The sequence below is a fragment of the Protomyctophum parallelum genome (genome assembly GCF_964188405.1).
Source record: "Protomyctophum parallelum genome assembly, chromosome: 21".
In the NCBI taxonomy this organism is placed as follows: domain Eukaryota; kingdom Metazoa; phylum Chordata; class Actinopteri; order Myctophiformes; family Myctophidae; genus Protomyctophum; species Protomyctophum parallelum.
The window spans coordinates 8,714,446-8,736,716 of NC_139713.1; the positions used below are offsets into that span (position 1 = coordinate 8,714,446).

Below are 22,271 nucleotides of genomic sequence, written 5' to 3' on the forward strand. Positions count from 1 at the left end.
TGCAAACAATTCTATTTGCAACTGTGTACGCGCTGTTCTTAAAGGTGGTGTTAAGTCATCAGCAACAGCATTCACAAGAAGTAATCAGAAGCGCAATTAACTCATAGTGTAGCTCATAATAATAAGAGGCGGCGTTGAGATGACTCCGTGCTTGGAGAACATGGCGGTGGTAGATTAGTCCTAATGTCTCCTCCAGCCATTAGGACATTAATCTTTGATCTCTGGAGTCATTATCAACTGATACAGAACCCAGACAAAGGAATCTGCATCAAACGGCCCTTGTGGAGAGAGAGAGAGGTCGGGCAGGTCAAAGTCATTAAAGCACTCACTGGGGGAGCAGATTACCCTGTTGGCTTTATGTCTGGCAAAGTGTCCCGTCCCGGGTGGTTTGAACTCCGGCTAACCGTCCTGCCTTTGTGTGTGTGTGTGAGTGTGTGTGTGTGTGTGTGTGTGTGTGTGTGTGTGTGTGTGTGTGAGTGTGAGAGAGAGAAATAGCGGACTATAGGGCAAGATGCAGCGTTTTTAGATTTGGGGCGGTGACAGAGATTTATCTGCTGTGCGGTTGGAACTTGGAATCAAATCAACACACACAATGAGCTGGCCCGCATATGGCGTGTAGGCGTAGCCGCCATAACACACATTAAACAGTGGGACGTGTGACGTTGAGCAATTGGATGTAGCGTTGCGGGTGGCACACCAGCACACCAGCTCATTTTGTATGTTGCTGTCATCGGTTAATAACTTCTTGTCTTGTCTCTCTCTCTTTCTCTCTCTCTCAATCTCTGTCTGTCTGTCTGTCTGTCTGTCTGTCTGTCTGTCTGTCTGTCTGTCTGTCTGTCTGTCTGTCTGTCTGTCTGTCTGTCTGTCTGTCTGTCTGTCTGTCTGTCTGTCTGTCTGTCTGTCTGTCTGTCTGTCTGTCTGTCTGTCTGTCTGTGTATCGCAGGGCGCTGATGGTGTTCGAGGTCTGAAGGGAGGTAAGGGTGAGAAGGTAAGAAAATGCAGTGCTCTAAACAAACATTCTAATATTCCACAGACCTGGGAGTCTAAGTCCATAGACTTGGCTGCCATATGACGTAGGCTAATCTGCCAAAAAACATGCATTGGAACACACATTTCGGACACTATCGTGTACGGGTCGCAGTCAATGACGTCATGGCTGTTGTGTGCCAGATAAACGTCTGACATTTTTCATTCATCACATCAGTTTTCACCATCCATCCATCCATCTTCAACCGCTTATCCGTAGTCGGGTCGCGGGGTCAAAAGCTCCACCAAAGAGCTCCAGACTCCCCTCTCCAGAGAGCAACATTAGTAACTTCCTCCTGGGGGATCCCGAGGCGTTCCAAGGCCAGTGAGTGGATGTGATCGCTCCATTCCATCCTTGGTCTGCCCCGGGGGTCTCTTCCCAGTGGGACGTGCCTCGAGGACCTCCCTAGGGAGACGCCCGAGAGGCATCCTAACCAGATGACAGTTTTCACCATGCATTGTGGGAGGAGATGAGTCCACGATATGATCACTACACGTTGGCCACACACCGCTACAAAATAGCCTAATCAGTAATGGTACACTATTATAGTGATGACGGGTGTGATTCTGGACACAGCCAGATATTTTGAGATCCATACATACTTACATTTGACTTGTATGTATGCATAATACATTAGAGGGTACAAATGGAGCCAAATGAACACCTACGGGTCCATTTGGTTCCATTTGTACCCTCCCAGAGTAAAATTAACACTGATAATTTTGCAGTGTATAGTTTGTGGTCTCAGACTTGTAATGTACACTCAGAGTTACATTTTGGAGTAAAAGTTAAATATTCATGGCTCAGAGATGTAGTGGAGTAGAAGTAAAAGTATTGGGAATTGGAAATACACAAATATAAAGTACAAATACCTGAAAATTGTACTTTAGTACAATACTTATACAAATGTACAGTACTTAGTTACTTTTACCTAATTTCAGTACTTACTAAGTAAATGCACTTTCTATGGTTTCTAAAAATGGAAACAGAAACTTGCCCTGACTTTCTGCCTGTTGTTTTGATGTGTTTCTCTCTGCTGTTTGTTTACCTGCTCCCAGGGCGAGGATGGATTCCCTGGCTTCAAGGGGGATATGGGCCTCAAAGGTGACAGGGTAAGAAATTCCTCCCTTTAATAGTTTTTAGCTCAATACCGCTGCAATCTTTGGCCCCCCGACTGAGAACAAACCCTCCCGTCCGTCGATAAAACCCCACACAAAGTTGGAAAGACCTGAACTGCTCAAGTTGTTGTTTTCGGTGCCCTGGCTGGAGTCTTGACGGTGGATGTGACCACTGGAGAAAGACTTTTTTTTGGGGAGAAAAATGGTGTCTGGGGTCTCTCTGGTTGTCACCTTGACTTAAACTAATCGTGCGGTATCGACCAATTCGTTATTTTGTTGTTGCTGTGGCATCTAAAGCCGCTGTGACAGCTGTGGAATTGTGGGTATAATGAGCAAACATAAGGTTGCTGCTCCAGGTGGCAGGCAGCCTGATCAGCGTGCATGTGTGTGTGCGTGTGCGTATGCGCGTGTGCGTGTCTCATGCGTGGTTTCAGAGGAGTCAGTGTTTGATAATAAGGACTCCCTCCATTTTCTTCTTTATCCCGCTGGTACCACTTTCCAATTACCTCCCTGTAGAAGCCAACGACCTCAAGACAAAAAGGGCAATGATTGTTAGGCGTGCCCACTGATTTCCTCCCCACTCTGAAATAGGCCGATCTACAAGTCGATCTTACAAGATCCACGCAAATAACAGAAAACTACAAAGACACTATAGCATGGAGCCATATGAGGGATTCCGCTCTCAACCCTATGGGGTTATAAGTGGATATTAAGCATTAAGAAACGGAAAACACTCGAGTAAAGTCAAAGTATCGGGAGTATGTGTGCTTCAGTAAACGTACTTTCACCACTGATCCCGGGCCAAGCTTAAATTTGTGCAGACGAGCAGAGGACAGGAAGAGGCAATCGATGGAAGTGTAAAGCTCTTCAGAGCAGAGAGAGAGAGAGAGAGAGAGAGTGAGAGAGAGGAGACATGGGGCTCCGCTGCGTCTTTCTGCCCAGATGAAGCAGATCTTGATGAAAGTGGAGGATTTGAGGAGAGAAGCCTGATCCGCACTCGGGAGAAACACTCTCAGCATGGACCAGAATCCAAATGGATCATTTTCAAGCATACTAATGGTTGTGGGGGGGAGAGAGGAAGAGAGAGAGAGAGTGTTTGTGCACGTGGCTTGTGTGTTAAATTTATATATGTGTGTGTGTGTGTGTGTGTGTGTGTGTGTGTGTGTGTGTGTGTGTGTATATATATATATATATATATATATATATATATATATATATATATAGTTTTGTTTGATTGGCCTGCATGTTCGTCAAGTACAGTCATGTTTGCTTGATTTTATTTCCGTTTACTTGTTTGTGTGCGTGTGTGCGTGCGTGCGCATGCGTATGTGTGCACGAATGAATGAATGAATGCATGCATGCATGCATCTGTGTATGTGTTTGCGTGTGCAGCATGTGCAAGCACACATTCAACAAGCCTTTAACTGGATCCTGTTCACGCTCCAGTGGGCCACAGTGGCGGTGGCTTGTTGTCGGAGCGAGTTTGTACGCTGTCATTTAGTTGGTGGCCCTGCTAGTGTCTCTCCCTGTATGAGCACCGGAGAAAGGCAACAGCTTAGGGAGGGAGGCAATAAATGGACCCTAACAACTGCTATGTGGGCCAGACAGCAGGGGAAATAGCCTTATTTGATTGTTCAAGCGGAGCCTTCACAGCTGCTACGCACGCACCGTGCCCTGAAAGGCAGCAGCTGCTACACAAAAAATGGATAGCAGTGGCGGAAAATGTACTCACACTTATTACTTTTACGGGCTTTTTTTCCCCTGCCTTTATTTGATAGTGTACGCAGTAAGCTGACTGCAGGAAATGGGGGTGGGGGGGAGAGAGATGGGGAGTGACACGCAGCAAAGGTCGTCAGGAGTTGAACCCGCAACACGCTGTCAGGCTTAGCTCAGGATTAGCTGCCTAGGTGCCCGTGACCGCTAGGCCGGCCCGGGCCTCACATTTATTACTTAAGTTAAAAGTATCAATACTGCAATATAGACATCTTAAAGTACATATTCGGACGTATACGCATTATGCAGAATGTCCCATTTCCCAAATGTCACAATGCTTCGCATCGCAAGCTTGTAGAACGGCTATTAGAGTCTTGCTTAAATGTAAGTCGCTCTGGATTAAGAGCGTCTGCTAAATGCCTAAATTGTAAATTGTATTAGTAGTTGAATAGAAGTAAAAGTACAGAAAATTGGAAATACTGTTTTTTTTTTTTTTTACTTTCAGCACCATTGCCGAAGCCCTTCGGCAATTGAAGCCTAATTTTGATACTGACGCTTAACGCCATTGCCGAAGCTCTTCGGCAATTGTGCTTTTATAGTGCATTCGATCGAGCGACCCATAATGCTACCCACGTTAGCCGGTTAGCTAGCTGTGTTGTTAGCGCAACACTGGATCGTCCATCTTAGATCGCCCTCGCCATAATAATCCATTCTATCCATTTATTTATTTCTATCCATCGCCTGTATCTCCTATTCCTTGTCCCAGATGACATTTTTGGTCAAAACAACGTTTCTTTGACGGCACAGAGCCGACGATGTGGAGCTTCCCAGAGCTCCGGTCTGGATTCACATTGTCAACAAGGCCAGCCCAGCTCCGTGTAGATTCCCAGTTTAGGTCTACTGCCAGCTTTTCAAAATAAGAGCTCAAATTAAAAAAATGCTGGCGTGAATTAGATCCTAATTTTTCAATAAATGCTAGCGGGCAAGGTTAAGTAGTAGGCTAAGTACATTACTTTCCACTTTCCAGCACTGGTTCTTCTGTATGCTAACCAGAAGGAGTGGTGGTTGCTGCTGCGTCCGTGCTGTCATATAGCTGCAGTGATACTCAAGCTTTTTAATTTCTTTCAAGTTGAAGCCAGATGGTGTCTGCCACAATCTGGAAATACTACAGAGAGTCTGTAATCCCACCCTGTAAATGTTGATAAATGAAACGTTTAGAGTAGACAAGTCACGATGCGGTCGTCACAAAAGTCTATTTTTAAAATACTTTTCAAACGCATTTTTGACTTTTCATTTCTGCCAACTGTCCAAGCAGCTTCTGGCTGATTTCTATCCAGTAGGATTCATTTACCTGGCATCCACGTCTTTACTACAAATTCTCAGAGCTTTTGAAGTGTGTTTTTTTACTGTCTCAACAAAACCCGTCTCCGATCACTCTAAAGTTCTAAACAAGGCTATTCGTCATGAGTTACACCTGCCACGCCAACACACATGTTTCAATTTGCAGTCTCATTGGTGTAGAACTAATTAATTTGTTTGCAACGCCTGTTGGTCCCCCAACATGGCAGGTGTAGGACTACATTTGAAACGCATGAATTAGTCGAAAGCATTTGAAATGATTTGAGGGAGCCAACACGCCCGCCTGAGAGACTACATTTCAATCATATGCGCTAGTATGCATTAGGTATGCTAGTATGCATTAGGTATGCTAGTATGCATTAGGCCACAGACTGCTATTTGATGGCACTTCTCACTTCATTGGAGGAGGCGGCTGGAACAGTGGGCCTGGTCCTAATTGACAAAATGACTTAATGTGTGATTCTCAAGGAGAACTCGTATCTGCCGATCCTGTCAAAGGACATTTGCAGGTGATTTTAAGTACCTGTGGTCTCTTCCAGGTCTTCTTACTAATAAAGGGCCAAGCCTAGACACCCTGCAACAAGCTAATTAAGATCTGGCAGTCAGGAGTCGGGAGTCTCCAAAGCTACAGAGATGTCATGTTTTAGAGCCTGTGTTGAAAGCATCGTACTATTTGGTCCTGAAACATGGACAATGAAGAGGGAATTAAACTTCATGCAAAGTGTCTTGATGGCACCTACTGTACACGCCTACTGTACACAAATCACACATGTGAGCACAGATCATGTCCTGGAAAGACCACGAGACCTCCTTGTCCTACTAGATCAGTGGTTTTCAACCAGTGGTCCGGGGACCACCTGTGGTCCTTGAGAGGGTTCCGGGTGGTGCCCAGCTAAAAGATGGAGAATTGGTGACCAAATGGACCCTTTATAGATCTTTTAACTTTTGAGAGCGTAAAATGAAACCAAACCAATTTGGACCTTTCATTATGAAAAAGGTTGAAAACCACTGAACTAGATGAAGAAGGCCATTTACATATCTAGATGCTAGCGCCAGAGACAGTGGACTCCAAGTGAAACATCTGGCCATAGCGATGGGAGATAAATCAGAGTGGCGTGCCCGAGGGTCTTTTGTCTCGATATGATTGGAGAAGCACTGACATGTTGTCCTGCCTTCTGCCCAACAGGGAGAGCTGGGACCCGCAGGACCTAGAGGAGAGGACGGTCCAGAGGGACCCAAGGGTCGCTCAGGCCTCCCTGGAGATGCCGGCCCTATTGGCCCCAGTGGGGAGAAGGTAAGGTCGAGACCAATAATACACAATGACAATACATACTAGGGATGTCCCGATACACTTTTTTCACTTCCGATCCCATCCCGATACCTACATTTTTGTGTTAGCCGATACCGAATGCCGATACCAGTGTCGTGATCTCATGTTGTGTTTATAGCTATCTAGCTATATATCTCATGTTGTGTTTATAGCTATCTAGCTATATATCTCATGTTGTGTTTATAGCAGACTCCTCACTCAAATGTGCACTTGCAGTTTGGGCAACTCCAAAGCAAAATGTCCCAACATTTTATTTACCTGCCATATAGTGTCAACCCCTTACCCCTGTGTCGGATCGGTGGTTAGACTGGCATATTTACCAATACCGTTATGACAAATAAGGGCTGATCCGATACTTTTCCAGATAACGATAACAGTATCGGGACATCTCTAATAAATACCAATACATTTTACAATAAATCTTCGTTTGGCAAGGTTACAGATGTAGTGGGGGATATTTATGGACCGGGAAGATAGATTATCCCCCTCCCCCCCCCCCCCCCAAAAAAAAAACGGCAGATGGGTGGCGGGTGTGTGTGGGACAAGGTTGTGGTACTGAGGTGCAGATGGGTGTGTGTGGGTGTGTGGTACTGAGGTGGCCTCCATTTGTCTCTTTCACAGGGTAAACTCGGTGTTCCTGGGTTGCCAGGTTATCCCGGAAGACAAGGACCAAAGGTACGTACATTCATGTTTCTCGTCCCGACGTCTTTGTCATCGTTTATAAATAATACTGACGACCGATGACAGAGTCTTGGTGACGCATTCTGAAAGTATGAACCTTTGTGTGTGTGTGTGTGTGTGTGTGTGTGTGTGTGTGTGCGTGTGTGTGCGTGTGCGTGCGCGCTTGTGCGTGTGTGCGTGTGCTACTGGTACATTGGATCAATTGGAACACTAGCTGTTCCTTTGTTTTAGATTTCCTTTGGACCTACAAGGTTTCTGCCCGACCGTGATGACACAACTGTGTGCTGTCGGCCCTTTATTTTTTATTTTTTTATCAATTAATGCCCTACTTCATCATACAAGAGTATCACACAAAAGTGAAAGTGAAAATGATACATCCATTTTCACTACACAAGCCCTGTATCTGTATATTCTCCTAAAATATTTTTCTTTTAAAATAATAATAATAATAATAATAATAACAATAAAGGATGTGGATGTGGTACAGTACGAGGTTTCCTCCCGACATAAGGGACCATATCAAGGCCAGGAAGCAGACCTCTTGCTGGGCCACCCTTCAACACGTCTTCGATCCGCCAGAGCTCTGGTGGCTGCTGGACATGATTAAAGGCCTTCTGATCAAAGAGGCCGGGCTCTCGAGCATGCCTTCTCTTGGTGTCAGTCAGTGTCGCTGGTCCACACACACACACACACACACACACACACACACACACACAGCACAGCAATCAGCTGGTGCTGCTCCGGAATGTTGATGCGGCGACCGACCGTAGACACTCTGCAGTGCTGTGATGAAGTCAGGGAGCTGTCGGGATATTTCAGTGAGGCAGACGATATGGGCAGTGAAGGATGTTATTGCCAGTCAGTGGCGTAATGCCGCTGGGATTTTAACGTGAAAGGGATATTTCCCTTTAAAAAAAGTATGAAAATGAGATGGAATAAAGTAATGGAAAAATCACGGCCCCCGCCCTCACCCTTTAGAAGAACATTCTAAATGCTGTTATTGTTTTTCTTCTTCTTCTTCTTTTTTCCCCCCTGGAACTTATAGTATGCTATGTTAGCCATTGATCGATTGACCACACTCTATTGATCCTTCATGAAAATAATAATCTATTCCAATCTATTTCTCTCTCTCTCTCTCTCTCTCTCTCTCTCTCTCTCTCTCTCTTTTACTTTCTCTTCACTCTCACAGGGATCTCAGGGTTTCCAGGGCTTCCCTGGTGCCAACGGAGAGAAAGGAACTCGGGTATGTGTGCATCTACTTAATATTCCTCTCTTCCCTGACAGTTTGGGATCAATACACACGCACGCACGCATGCACACACAGCACAGCACAGCACTGGTGGAGACACTATTCACTGAGTGAATACACATCACAGCAGTGGTGGAGACACTATTTATCAGATGGATACAAATGCTATAACGGATATACTATTTTTGTCAGGTGAAACCTGACTAGTATAGTGAAAGCTCGTGAAATGTAGAAGACCCAGTCATACATGAGTCATACTGAGGACCTTGTCCTGATTGGCTGCCTGCCACACACGCTGCTGTCATGTATTGGTTACTCAGGTCACATGGCCAGGAAACAGCTAGGTAACAGGAAGCAGGTAACAGAAATCTTTAGAGACACCCAATGTTATGTAACGTAATGTTATGATTGAGACCGGCCAGTTGAGAGGAGCATTCGTTACTAAATAAAGAAACCAGCGCTTATTTCACCTGACAAATATCACTATGTGATAATTTCTTGTTTAAATGGACATGTGCAGGTAAAGTAAAACTACCTAAGAATGCACTTGAGTAAAATGTACTTAGTTACTTTCTACCACAGTTTGGGATCAATATTACAGACAGACGAGTTCTACCCACACAGGAAGTGAAATGTTCCGAAATGAATGACATTGAGACGGCAATAAAGACACTTACTTTTTATTACCTGTCACACAGATCATTTTTAAGAGCGATCAGCTCCACCCAAACAAAACCATTCATCTTGTTTTTCTACTCCTTGGGCAATGTTTAACTTTGTCTGTTCGATGGAAGGATGATTATTGCGTCCTTGTCAGAGTAAAGGCATTTCTCCTTCACAAAACATGATGGTTTTGCTGAGCGTGAGGCCCTGGCGGGCGCTGAGAGAATCCATGATGGCATTACCATATTCTCACAGTTATGTGTACTTCGTAAAAAAAAACATCCACTTTATTCTCAAAACGAGGAAAAGACCAGACAAGCAGAAAAGCCAATATTCTCATGTACTGTAAATAATGTATTATATTGGATGTAACTTCATCCAAATCAATGGCAACGAAAATTACATTTTCCTCAAGCCCAAAGGAGGCAGTTGTTATTGAATTCTTGATGTAATTGTTAATGCATCTGGCCTGACTGACCTCGGTCGGAGCCAGCCACGCAGGCAAAGCAAAGAAAAGCAAAGCAAAGCAAAGTTACTATATTTACCCAGGGTAACTGGACTAAGCTCAAGAACTTGTTTACAGCCAGGCCCTGCTCATAGAACATTTCATGGTAGGGGTTCAATGCCTTGCTCAAGGGCACTTCAGCGGTGGTCATTTTAACGTGCCGGTCCGGGGATACGAACTAGCGACCTTCCGATATCAAGACCGCTCCGCAAACCGTTCAGCCACCGCTGCCCCATGTATACATACTGTACGTATCTACCTGTCACTTGAGTATGATGGAATTCTGACGACTGTGTTCTTCTCTTCTCACTCAGGGATTGGCTGGAAAGTCTGGACCAAGAGGCCAGAGAGGACCAACGGTAGGACATCAGTTACTATCTGTGCTGTTATAGAATGATATAATAAACAGTAATCTGTTCTCATGATACAAATCAACGTTGACAAGACCAACCAATGGCAGCGCATTCAAGGATTTAGAACAACTCTAAAGCCTCATTTACAATATACGTACGTTGTCGTATGACGCTGTCGAGCGCCGGGATTTCCCAATCTACAAGCTCACAACGTGGTGCGTTGCGAGCTTATAGATAGATCCGCTCATTTTGGCGTATAAATGAATCTTTAATTCTCGTCAGAAGTTTCATGTACTCTACTGCTTATCTTATTATCTCATCTTCTCTTATGCGTTCTGATCTCAAGGGACCTCGTGGAGAGAGAGGACCACGTGGACCAACAGGAAAAGCTGGACCAAAGGTACAGTTGATATTAATATTTTAGATCAAAATGATGTCCTGGTACAGTGGGTCTGTTCATCCCTTTTCACATCAATTATTTATTCTGCATTTGAGCCATGGACCACCAGAGATTTAGCCTCTCAGACCCAAGACTTCTTCTAACTCTTGAGAGCGTAAAAGTTTTAGATCTGTGAGAGTCCAAAATGTGGTTACCAGCTCTACGTCATTTAGCGGCTTGGGGACCACCTGGAACCCCCTCGAGGACCACTGATTGAAAACCACTGTTCTAGTACCATTAGTCCTGCTGAGCTTAGGCTGGCATTAATAATGCTGGCTTAGTAATGCCAGCATGATTGTATTAGTTGATACTGTATGGCTCTGTTCTTTGGACATTAGCCTTTGATCTGTTTGACCGTTTCTTTTTTTAATCTCTTCAGGGTAACTCGGGAAGCGACGGACCTCCAGGACCTCCCGGTGAGAGGGTATGTACTGTATTTACTGTACTGTGTCATCCGTCGTCCTCACGACAACATTTCGGACATTTCCCGTTTCCAGGAGAGAAAGTCCGTTACTGAGCAAATGTGTCGTCTTTTTTTTCCCCCGATTTCAGGGTCTGCCAGGGCCTCAAGGACCAACTGGATTCCCCGGACCAAAGGGCCCACCTGTGAGCATAAACACATTTATCATTTTGACGACGCCATACTGTAGATAGATCACAGGTCCAGATCGCTGATGTCGGGATGTAAACCTTGGATCTCCATAAATTATTGCCCTACTTCGTCATACAAATGTAGAATTTGTTTTTGCTGACGTATAAACTCACCATGTGCTGCACTGTGACACGTTGTGAGCTTGTACAGTATATATGCTATTTTAGTTCCTTTTGGGAAAACACAAAAATATATATTCATATATAAATATTGAATGAATGAAAAGTATTAACACAGGTTTGTTTTTCCATTCCCGCTGACGGCAACAAAATAATATGTTACCATTCTTTGTGGATGTCTGTGAATGTATATCTTATCTGGAATGGGAGGAAATCATTTTGCTTACTGCATGGTGATGTTTATCTGTTTTTATTTTTATTTCTTATTTCCCAGGGACCCGCTGGGAAAGACGGACTGCCCGGACACCCTGGGCAGAGAGGAGAGACTGTGAGTAAACTCAACAGTGGTGGAAAAAAGCACTCAATTGTTTTACTTAAGTAACTTACAAGTAAATGTCCGAAAATGGAATTACTCAAGTACAATACCTCAAGATTTTACTTACCGTAAATTAGAGTACTTAAGTAAATGCACTTAGTTACTTTACACACCCCGTGTTCTACAAACATGAGCCACTTAATAACACTATGTGGACTCATGCGATATGGCCACTGGACTTGTGGAATATGGTCTCTGGACCTTAGTTTAGCACTCTGTGCATTGGGCCACGTGCAATAAGGGCTACGTGCAATATGGACAGATCATGTTTTTCTTCTTCTCTCATATCTTATTTATTACTTATTTAAATGACTACTGCTGCTCAGCTCATTCTACTGTTACTACTGTACTACTGTAATTAATGTATCCTCCTTGCTGACGTGTTTGCGCCATTGGTGAGATGCAAAAATACTTTTCGCTGTGCTGTACTTGTACTGCACATTGACAATGAATTGAATCTCATCTCATCTCACTTCCAATCTTGGCTCTGGTCTAATCTTGTACCTCCACAGGGTTTCCAAGGCAAGACGGGACCCCCAGGCCCCCCCGGGGTGGTTGGACCACAGGTGAGAGCCTGACCCATTATCTCTCTCCCATATCTCTACCCCAACCCCCCCCCCCCCCCCCCCCATCGACAACCATCAATTACTCCATTGATCCTAACCTCGAGTGTCATATATGAGAAACAGGAATAGGGCAAAACAATCGTATTGATTTGGTAGCGCTCGCTGATTGTAAATCGCCGCGGCGAGCGCTGTTAAAGCAGAAAATAATTCAAGGTCTGGAAAAGGGCCAGTTTAACACACCGTTATTCATATTCATCTCGATGTTTTCACGGAGCTGGCACTCTACGGCGAACGCCACGCTGTCACTTATGCCCTGAATTGCAGTTGTTATCTTTATTTGTGTGAATGAATAAAACCCATTAAGTAATCATGTGGCTGCTGTTTGGACTTAACAACCCTCTTTCAATGGGGGGACTCAATCTCGCGGCATGACGAAAGGGATTTCCCCCCCGGGAATAGCCGATCTATCTGCGAGCTCACAGATCGTATATTTCCGCCGTGCTGTGGAGCATATATCAGGCCTGGGTCTCATGAGAACCTCCTCTGCCTCCAAAGTGTTGTTTAGCCACTTTGATTTTAGCAGGGGGCTGTTCATCCATTATGGATGCACATTTAACAGTCATTTCAACCACCAGCCGGCTCTGCTAATGTGAGCCCAGAGCACTGATGATGTGGCCTCCGTGATGAGAAAAAACTCTACTCAACACACACGCGCACACGTACGCACGCACGCACACACACACACACACACACTGTAAACGCTCCCCTGTAAACATATGACACAATGAATGCCAGCTTGTTGTGCTGTTTTATCCTCTTACCTCATCTCCTTTGAGCACTTCTGTCTCATAATATTCTTCACCCATCTCTTTGACTGAATATATTCTCTACCAAATCGATGGGTGGGCTGGCTGGCTGGCTGGCTGGCTGGCTGGCTGGCTAGCTAGATAGATAGATGTGTAGCAGGCAGCAGAGTGGCTCACAACATCCTTCCACGTGGGAGACCCGGGTTCAATTCCTGGGTCTTAACAATGGTGCCGTGACCCGGATCGGCTTTCCCCGTGGGAGGATGAGTGTAGTACCAGAGTGCTTCACTCACAGGTCTAATATCTCCCCCTGAATCACAGGGATGTCCCTTAAGATGTTGGCTCTCCACTCCCCGGGTGTTACAGATGGATAGATACTGTAGATGGATGATGGATGGATAGATAGATCCCTATCTACAGTAATGGGCTGATGACCACAATCCGCCGCAATCAGTGAATGAATGTGTGCGTGAATGGATGAATGTAATGCACCCAATCTATGTAAAGCGCCTTGGATAAAGGCGCTATATAAATGCACCATTTACCATGATGGGTGGGATGGTGGCTGTAAATGAAATTAAATTGGTGAAAATGTGTAACATTATTTCTTTATGTCCACCATAGGGACCAACAGGTGAAACGGGACCAATGGGAGACCGGGGCCACCCTGGACCCCCAGGCCCACCTGGTGAGCAGGGACTTCCCGGAGCGGCGGGCAAAGAAGGAGCCAAGGCAAGTCTCTTTTTTTTTCACTTTGAGCGTGACGGTGATTCATATGTGGGATGGTGATGTGAGAGAAAGCTGCCAAATAAACACTTTAATCTATTTTGACCTCAGATCAGATTCTAAAAAATGTCTTCTACATCCTGACAGTTTTCTTTAAAAAAGCGATGTTTCTATGTCAGTCGTTCTTTGATTTTCTTTTCAAAAATAGCAGACCTACAAGCTTGTAGCGCGCCACGAGCTTGTAGACCTGCTATTTTTCAATAGCTAAAGCATAACATAATGCTAACACCAAAAGGGGTTCCCGCCCAAAATGGGTTAATCTATTTTTACAAACGAATGCGGCAATACAACATCCTATCCATTTTAATGGCCTAATTATTGTGATTTCCTAACTTAGCATGCCGTTGCTGTCAGGCGAAAACCCTTGTGTTTCAATCATTTAAACTTGTTTCGTTTGTGTCACAGAAAAGAGGTGAAAATACCCCTTCGAGCTCAAATGTGAGCTTATAGATCGCCGTGTTTATGAATATTGAACTAATTAACAATTTCTGACCTGAGATCAGATTCATACGAGTTTTCCACTGGACACACACTGGTCTGATCAACCCATTCTGACCTGAGATCAGATTCTAAAAATGTCAGTCGTTCTTCGATTTTTCAAAAAATAGCAGACCTACAAGCTCGTATCGCGCCACTCGGTGGCGCGATATGAGCTTGTAGATCTGCTATTTTTCAATAGCTAAAGCATAACGTGATGCCAACACCAAAATGGGTGCCCGGTCAGAATGGGTTAAAGGCATTAACCCCAGCTTGTGACTAAATGATAACCACATCGGATCCGATCTTTCTTCCATTTCTTCAAAAGTAACCATTTTGGACATACAAGGTTTAACCTGACAGTGACAATCAATGGTGCACACTCCACCTTGTAAGACACGCCATTAAAAAGGACGAAGGCATTCACAGTCTCACCGTGTCTCATTCTGCAGGGTGACCCCGGACCTGCTGGCCCAGCCGGCAAAGACGGTCCTCCTGGTCCCAGAGGTTTCCCCGGAGAGAGAGGTCTGCCCGGTCCGATGGTGAGTGGGCGCTCCGGGCTCTGTTCCCATCCAACACCCAGCATCGTTAATACTCACACATCCCAATCTCTCTCTCTCTCTGTGGCCTCGTTTTCCCTCCCAGAGTGAGCCGTGGCCTGACAGTTCAAACGCACACGTACACTCTTCATTATTTCGTGGCTGCAGACTTGTTAAAACGTACACACACACGCACCAGAAATAGATTTTGACTTATGCTCTGGGATGCAGAATTAGCCCAGGGCACATGGAAGACGGATTGCTGCTCCACCAATCCTTTTGTAAATCTGATTCTTTCATTGAGGTTTTTTTGTGTATGGTTTCATTGGTTTGTTCCTTTAAACCGGCAGCATACATACTTCAAAAGAAGTCAACAATTTATTATTTAAAGTTCTCTGTGGATTTATATTCCATGCGGCTCTGCTTCGGGCGCCGAACCCACTGTATGCAGTGAATGGTGGTTCTGGCACCCTATCGATCCGACTGTGGAAATAAAACAACATCAAACGAGACAAGCATCTTACACAATGTTCTCATTGGTGTCGGTGAAGTTCAAGAAGGGCCAACAGGGCATTGCGTTTGTTTTTTCCCCATTTACATAATTTTGTTGTTATGACATTGCCGAACTTCGTTCACGCAAGACGTATGCTGTAGCCTTTAGCCACTTAGACCCTATTGACCATATGCAGACTGCGGCCATCTTACCTTAAGTTAATGGCAAGGTGCTAACAAGGTGCAACTTCCCATTGGCAGCCCATTCATCCAAACAGAAAAGTCCTATCTGATTGTATTACTCAAACTCAGCAACATTGCAGCTGTACGGAAAGCTTGAATTATTCTCTTTTTATCCTCAAAGTGTTTGTTTTCATAAAAATCCACCGTAGACATGTTATGAGCTACTTTGTGTCCATGCAGGTGATTATTTTTCTAAGTGTACTCGTTAGACATCACTAACTGCCCTGCGTACCACCTGTTTTGAATGTGCACATAATGCAGGAGACAGCAGGACATTAATGCTTTACTGAACACATAGAGTAATAAAAGGATAGAGACTGAACCGGAGCGACAGCCCCGCCCTTCCCCCGTTATTCATTTCAGTGGAAGTTGCTCAGTGGCGTTTTGAAGCACCCGGAAGAACTGTCTACTTCCACAATTTTTCGATTTGCGGAAGTGCAGAAGCGCGCTCAATGTTAAACCCCAGCTGCATGGGGTTTCCTCGTCATGACTCCACGGGTCCGCCTGCAGTCCCTCCTCTGACCAGTAGGGCCGAGTGCGTCAACGTTGGAGAGCCTCACTGGGGGCTTGCTGAAGACGAGTGCTTCCAAACTCTGATGGCAAGATGGCCACAGTCTGCAAATGGTCAATACTCGGCCGGTGTACCCCAGGGATCTATACTAGGCCGACCCCTGTTTTTGTTCTACTCTAAATAAGCTTATAATGTGCTATGTTGTGAGCTTGTCAATTGGCAATGTTTGCCGAGAAGTTCACACCAGAGTAGCTGACGCTATGGTTCAAGATTTATTTTTAAACCGTACTGCACTCTGAAGGTTGTGCTCAACTTTCCTGTTGATACTGTTTATATAACTTATAGAACTATTGATAAACTTGGCGAAAGTTATCATAAATTAATAAAGAATAAAAAATCTCCAGCACTCTTCTGGAAAGCCTTCATTCAGTGGCCATTTAGTAACGAAAATGTTTGAAAATGTTTTGGCAAAGAAAAGGGATACAACAAGCCCACACGTTGCAGCAGCACAGCAGCCATGCCAGGGGTGCCAAGTCTGCCCGAAAAGGAAGAAGGAGTCTTTTTCTTTTTTTTTTTCACTTAATTTTTATTGAAGGAAGAACAGACAAGAAAAACACAACTGACAAGAGGAGTCTTTTTCTAAACCTTTCATTTTTCTCACCCTTTCAGGGAGCTCACGGTCTGAAAGGCAACGAAGGCCCCAACGGCCCACCTGGCCCTGCTGTGAGTATCTTCTCTCCAACCTTCTGCCTCCTGCCTCTCTCTCTCTCTCTCTGGTCCATGTTCCCACCGCCAGCTCTCTACCAGGCTGGCTTACATAACATAATGAGATGCACACTTACATAACACCACTTTGACCTGATATCAAGATTCAGTTGTTTAAACGTTGAAGCTATTATGTCTAGACATGTTTCTGTCTGTTTAATCATTTTATTTTATTTTATTATTTACCATTTAAACGCACACATGCACACACACACACACACACACACACACACACGCGCGCGCGCACAGTCGCACACGCGCGCACACACACACACACACACACACACACACACACACACACACACACACACACACACGCGCACACACACACACACACACACACACACACACACACACACACAGTTGAGTAATTATAGGACTATACTATTTCCTTTTTTTCCATCTCCAAAATATCTAAATATGTTCACCAAAAATAAACACATTTGTCAGCCAATGTTAGCCCCCACAATATGGACGCTATAGCTATAGGGTTCATAATTATGGTTAACCTTGCGACATGATTGTAAATGTGACCTCTGACCCCCGCAGGGTTCTCCTGGTGAGCGCGGTGGTGCCGGCCCTGCTGGACCCACCGGTCTTCCCGGGCGGCCAGGACCTCAAGGACCCCCCGGCCCGTCTGGAGAGAAAGGTGGACCGGTAAGGATATAGTTATATAGTCTGTCTTGGATCTTTCACTGAGATACACATGTGATGGAAGTTGTGTATCTGCTTCAATGCTTTCGTTTTAAAATTCACAGCATATTATTTACACCAGTGGTTCACATGATTGATTGATTGATTGATTGATTGATTGATGAATTTATTAACAGATTGGAGAATTATAGTACATTTCAAGCACAACTCAATACAAAACTGTTAACTGTGGACGCCACCATAAAGTATTACATGAAGTATTACACTTGTTTACAATAGTGGGCCCTATTGTGAACATGGTGGGCCACCATGTTCACAAACATTTACATTTCAAGGACCCCCAGTTTGGTATGCAGTAAACCACAGACTCCCATAAGTCTGAGAGTCTTCAAACGGGTCCATTTGGTTCCAATTGTACACTCTCATAGTTACAGACCCGAAACGGTCCATTTGGTTCCTAACTGTCAGTCATTTAGCGTGGTGGGACCCACCTGGGAAACCTCTCAACCCCACTTTGAGCACCGCTGAGTTTCACGCCGTTTCGAGGCCATTTCAAACGTGACTGAAAAATGTTCTGCAATGAATTCCTCTTCTGTTAGGGAGAGAAAGGACCTCAAGGCCCGGCTGGTAGGGACGGTATCCAAGGACCAGTGGGTCTGCCGGGTCCCGGAGGACCGCCCGGACCCCCTGGAGAGGACGGAGACAAGGTATGTGTCAAACTGTGGTCTGCTGTCAGACTCAATAGCACTGTCGTATAGCACAAGTCTGCATGGATATAGCAGTGAATGTTGCGCACAGTGACAGGGGCACTTACAAAAAAGCCTAGGCATTATCTGCAGCGCGTTTCGAAGGCGTCATCGTGATGGCTTTTGCACCTGAACGACATGGAAGCCTTAACTTTATACCGAAGTTAAGTTGCCCCCTCGACATAAGGCAGAACATTTGAAACGGTGTTGCGTCGTACCACCCCTCCGTGACAAACCGGTTTGACTGTGAAGTCACCCTTGTACATGTTAATTGCATTACTGCATGTGACTGACAGTGTGAAGTGTTATCTTTGCAAATGGCAGCATGCGTCCGTGCGTGCCGAAGCGCACACAGTTATGTGCGACTAGGCATGAGTCATAATTGATCTCGCCTCTCGACTACGATGCAGGCTGCCTGAGATGATTGACAGGCAAAGATCCTCTTGATTGGCATGTACTGTATACTATTCATATATATGAATGTGTTACACATGGGTGAGTTAGAGCGAAAGCGGTGTCCATCAGAGTGTTGTGTGAGTAGATTACTTAATTTAACACACACACACACTCAAATGCACACATACGCACCCGAGACAACGTTTGCAGAGAGATCAACTTTAATACCTTTGAAGAATGCCTTAGTTTCTTCTTAACTGGCCTGGAGGCTCTGTCCCTGCGGTGTAGAGAGGGACATGGAGGTTGTTTGGCATGCAGATAACAAGGATCTCACAAGCTAACGTTTACACAGACTCTGACATTTTCTCATTATAAGTCCTGTCCGGAGGGAATGGACAAACAGCAAAGGCTTTATTAAGCAGTCTAATTGTGTTCCAGTAGAACACAGGCCCTGCCACCTGAAAGGATTTACTTTGAGTCGGAGTAAATATTTTCTTTTTCCCACCTCCTCTCCAAAGTTCAAACACACTCACATGAGTGGCTTTTAAATTGGGCTGCTTCGTGATGTTGCCTGGACTAGTGTGGTGATGCAAGCAGGTTGCATGGTTCTTGTTCTTGTTCACGAATGACTCACCTCTTTCTCTCTCTCTCTTTCTCTGTCTCTATCTCTGTCTCTATCTCTGTCTCTCTCTCTCTCTCTCTCTCTCTCTCTCTCTCTCTCTCTCTCTCTCTCTCTCTCTCTCTCTCTCTCTCTCTCTCTCTCTCTCGTCAAGCCCACCTTCAGTCGTGAGTTATAGCTCAATCCGTATCAGAGAGGAGGCTGACGGGACATATGTCGTCGCTGTCTGGGCGATCGCCTTGTATGTTACTTTTTAAGGAATGGAAGGGGAAAAAAATAACCTGTGTTCACTTCAGATGGATCCAATGTCAAGATTGCTTTTTTTGTTTTTCCATCCGCAAGCAGCTTTAAGGGACAGAAATTGTGTTTCTCCTAGTTCAAAGATTCAAAGAAAATAAGGTCCAAAACACTGGACTAAGCTCCAAAGCTTATATTGAAGGCTCCTTACACCAAAGTGGACGTTTCGAGCCTCACTGCTTCGAAACCACTTGTCCACTTTGTAAGGAACCTTCAATACATTGTTAAGCTTAGTCCAGTGTGTGGACCTTATTTTCTGTTCTATTATTGACCTCGGCCCAGCACCTGGAGTTTAGTTAGTGGATGGATGTACGTGCTCTATTGTATTTTTCTGTCTCCTCCAAAGACTTTGGAGTTTGGAGAAATTCATAAAAGTTCTGAAATAATAAATATTCTAGTGTCTACTAGGGAGACTGGGGTTCAAAAGTACTCCTTTTCTTTTCTTTTTAAAAATCTTTATAAAATTGCTATTACAGATGCAGGATTAGTATCCAAATCCCGATTCGGCCGTGAACGATTCTGCATCGGTTGATTAAAGCAGTTTATATTATTTATTTTTTGGCCTCGGTGGAGAATATTTCTTCTGCAATTAGACATCAGTTTCTGAATAAAATAAATGTTGCTCAGTATATTTGACTGCTTGACGAAGAATGTGCCAATTGACGGAGGGCAGTACCACATCTCTATATATGAAGGATAAAAAGAATACCATTAATACAGTACAGAAAAATACAGAAAAATGTATTTATACATGTTCCATATGATGCTTGATCAAAACAATCTTAATATTATTCATTCCTTGTGTGCCCTTTTACATGTCAATCAATGTCGTGTGTGTGTGTGTGTGTGTGTGTGTGTGTGTGTGTGTGTGTGTGTGTGTGTGTGTGCGTGTGCGTGTGCGTGTTTGTGTGTGTGTCATCTTCAGGGAGAGCTTGGAGAACCAGGCCAGAAGGGAGGCAAAGGTGACAAGGGAGAACACGTGAGTGATTATTAACTTTATATTTATATATAGCTTTATTCTTCGTTAAAGTTTCAGTGACTAAACAGGCATGTCTTTGGATGACGTGGGGTATAATTGTTAATACTGTTGATACAGCTCAATACACCGTTAGCGAACCTTGACTGTATACTTTTACTGCAGTCGATACTGTTCATTTAACAGTTAAATTATATTGGCTACTTTTAATATACTGCTAGTGCACTTTGACTACTTGTACTGTACATCTATTAGCTGTTAATAGCTCATAGGCCTCGCTGGTCCTAGGTGTGCAGAGGGCTGTAATTTAGTACTGTACTGTAATATAGATGGTTTCTGGTACTTTATTCCTAAAGGTAGTTTGTTACTACCTCCTTACGCTTTTTTCCCAAACGATATGTTTTTCTGTGTTTCATATCTGCCCTACTGCAACGAGAAGTGAATTTCCCTCGCGGGATCAATAAAGGTCTCTAATCCATACATCATTGACGACTAACGAGTCCATTAACGCTTATGTTCTCTCCTCTCCTCTTGGCAGGGTCCCCCCGGTCCAACTGGGCCTCAAGGACCGGTCGGAGCTCCTGGTCCCGCTGTAAGTGTTCCCATTCTGGTCCAATAATAGAGTATCCGTTAGTATTGAGCCCCTCTCGACGCTCACCTCACTCACCTCATCTATTTCCTCCTGTGTCCGTCCGTCCGTCCTTCCTTCCCTTCCTCCCGGCGTGCAGGGTGCAGATGGTGAGCCGGGTCCCAGAGGTCAGCAGGGTCTATTTGGACAGAAGGGAGACGAAGGATCCAGAGGCTTCCCCGGACCCCCGGGTCCCGTGGGGCTGCAGGTTGGGTTATTACATTATGGGACATTATGGGACATTATGGAATGCTAAATCTGTGATTTGTATTTTTCATCTTTGAGGATCTGCAGGGCGATTAGCATTCAAGCATCCTTTCAATTTCCTTCCTCTGTTCAGGGTCTGCCTGGTCCCCCCGGTGAGAAAGGTGAAACTGGAGATGTCGGTCAAATGGTAAGAGTTGTGACGACTTATAATTCATCGTACACAGCATGGCCAGCGCACATTCTTTCTGAAGTGCTTTTTGTCGGGGATAATGCATGATGCATACTGCATATTGTACCAGAGATATAGCTATAGGAGCCCAGTTACTGTATTCCCTGCTGGGCGGCGTTATTGTCGGTAGTGTACTAATTAAACATCAACACAAAGTCATTTAAAACATGTAAACATAAATGCAACATGGCGTAAATGCAATCTAAACATAATCACAATAACATTTCAATACACCGTAGTAATGTAAAACATCAATGATTCTAATTGACTTCTACTGTGTGTAAGAAGCGTGTTTTACCAGTCGGACTGACGGACTCTCACACTTTCCTTTGTCTCCCAGGGTCCACCCGGCCCTCCTGGCCCCAGAGGCCCCTCCGGACCCCCAGGAGCTGATGGCCCCCAGGGACCCCCAGGCGGCATTGGAAACCCAGGATCTGTTGGAGAGAAGGTACAGTAATGTTCATTTATCTACAGTACACTCATGGATACAAGCGCTCAGTCGCCATTACAGTCATTTGGATCCTGATAGAATCCAACATGTCTTTCCATTGGCTAACTCTTGGCTTCCACCAAAGCAGTGGTTCTCAACCTTTATAGTATTTGAATTGGTCGAACCAATCCATGTTCATAAGCATCTTCCATAAACTGGTTGGTTGTAGGTTCCTGCTGTATCCTTTGGCGCGGCTTCACAAATGACAGATTGGAACTTAGCCTAACAAAAGTTTTCAGTCATGACTTTTTTATTTGTAT

At 44.7% G+C, this 22,271-nt stretch overlaps 1 protein-coding gene across 1 annotated transcript in view; it reads left to right on the plus strand.

Moving 5' to 3' along the window:
• col5a1 (procollagen, type V, alpha 1) overlaps positions 1 to 22,271 on the plus strand; it is a 154,071-nt gene that overhangs the window by 107,065 nt on the left and 24,735 nt on the right. Inside the window, 21 exon segments of the mRNA XM_083794103.1 lie at positions 944 to 988; positions 2,086 to 2,139; positions 6,404 to 6,511; positions 7,169 to 7,222; positions 8,418 to 8,471; positions 9,960 to 10,004; positions 10,345 to 10,398; positions 10,817 to 10,861; positions 10,990 to 11,043; positions 11,483 to 11,536; positions 12,097 to 12,150; positions 13,581 to 13,688; positions 14,672 to 14,761; positions 16,674 to 16,727; positions 17,319 to 17,426; positions 18,023 to 18,130; positions 20,407 to 20,460; positions 20,996 to 21,049; positions 21,186 to 21,293; positions 21,426 to 21,479; positions 21,862 to 21,969. Coding sequence (XP_083650229.1) covers positions 944 to 988; positions 2,086 to 2,139; positions 6,404 to 6,511; positions 7,169 to 7,222; positions 8,418 to 8,471; positions 9,960 to 10,004; positions 10,345 to 10,398; positions 10,817 to 10,861; positions 10,990 to 11,043; positions 11,483 to 11,536; positions 12,097 to 12,150; positions 13,581 to 13,688; positions 14,672 to 14,761; positions 16,674 to 16,727; positions 17,319 to 17,426; positions 18,023 to 18,130; positions 20,407 to 20,460; positions 20,996 to 21,049; positions 21,186 to 21,293; positions 21,426 to 21,479; positions 21,862 to 21,969 — 1,467 coding nt within the window.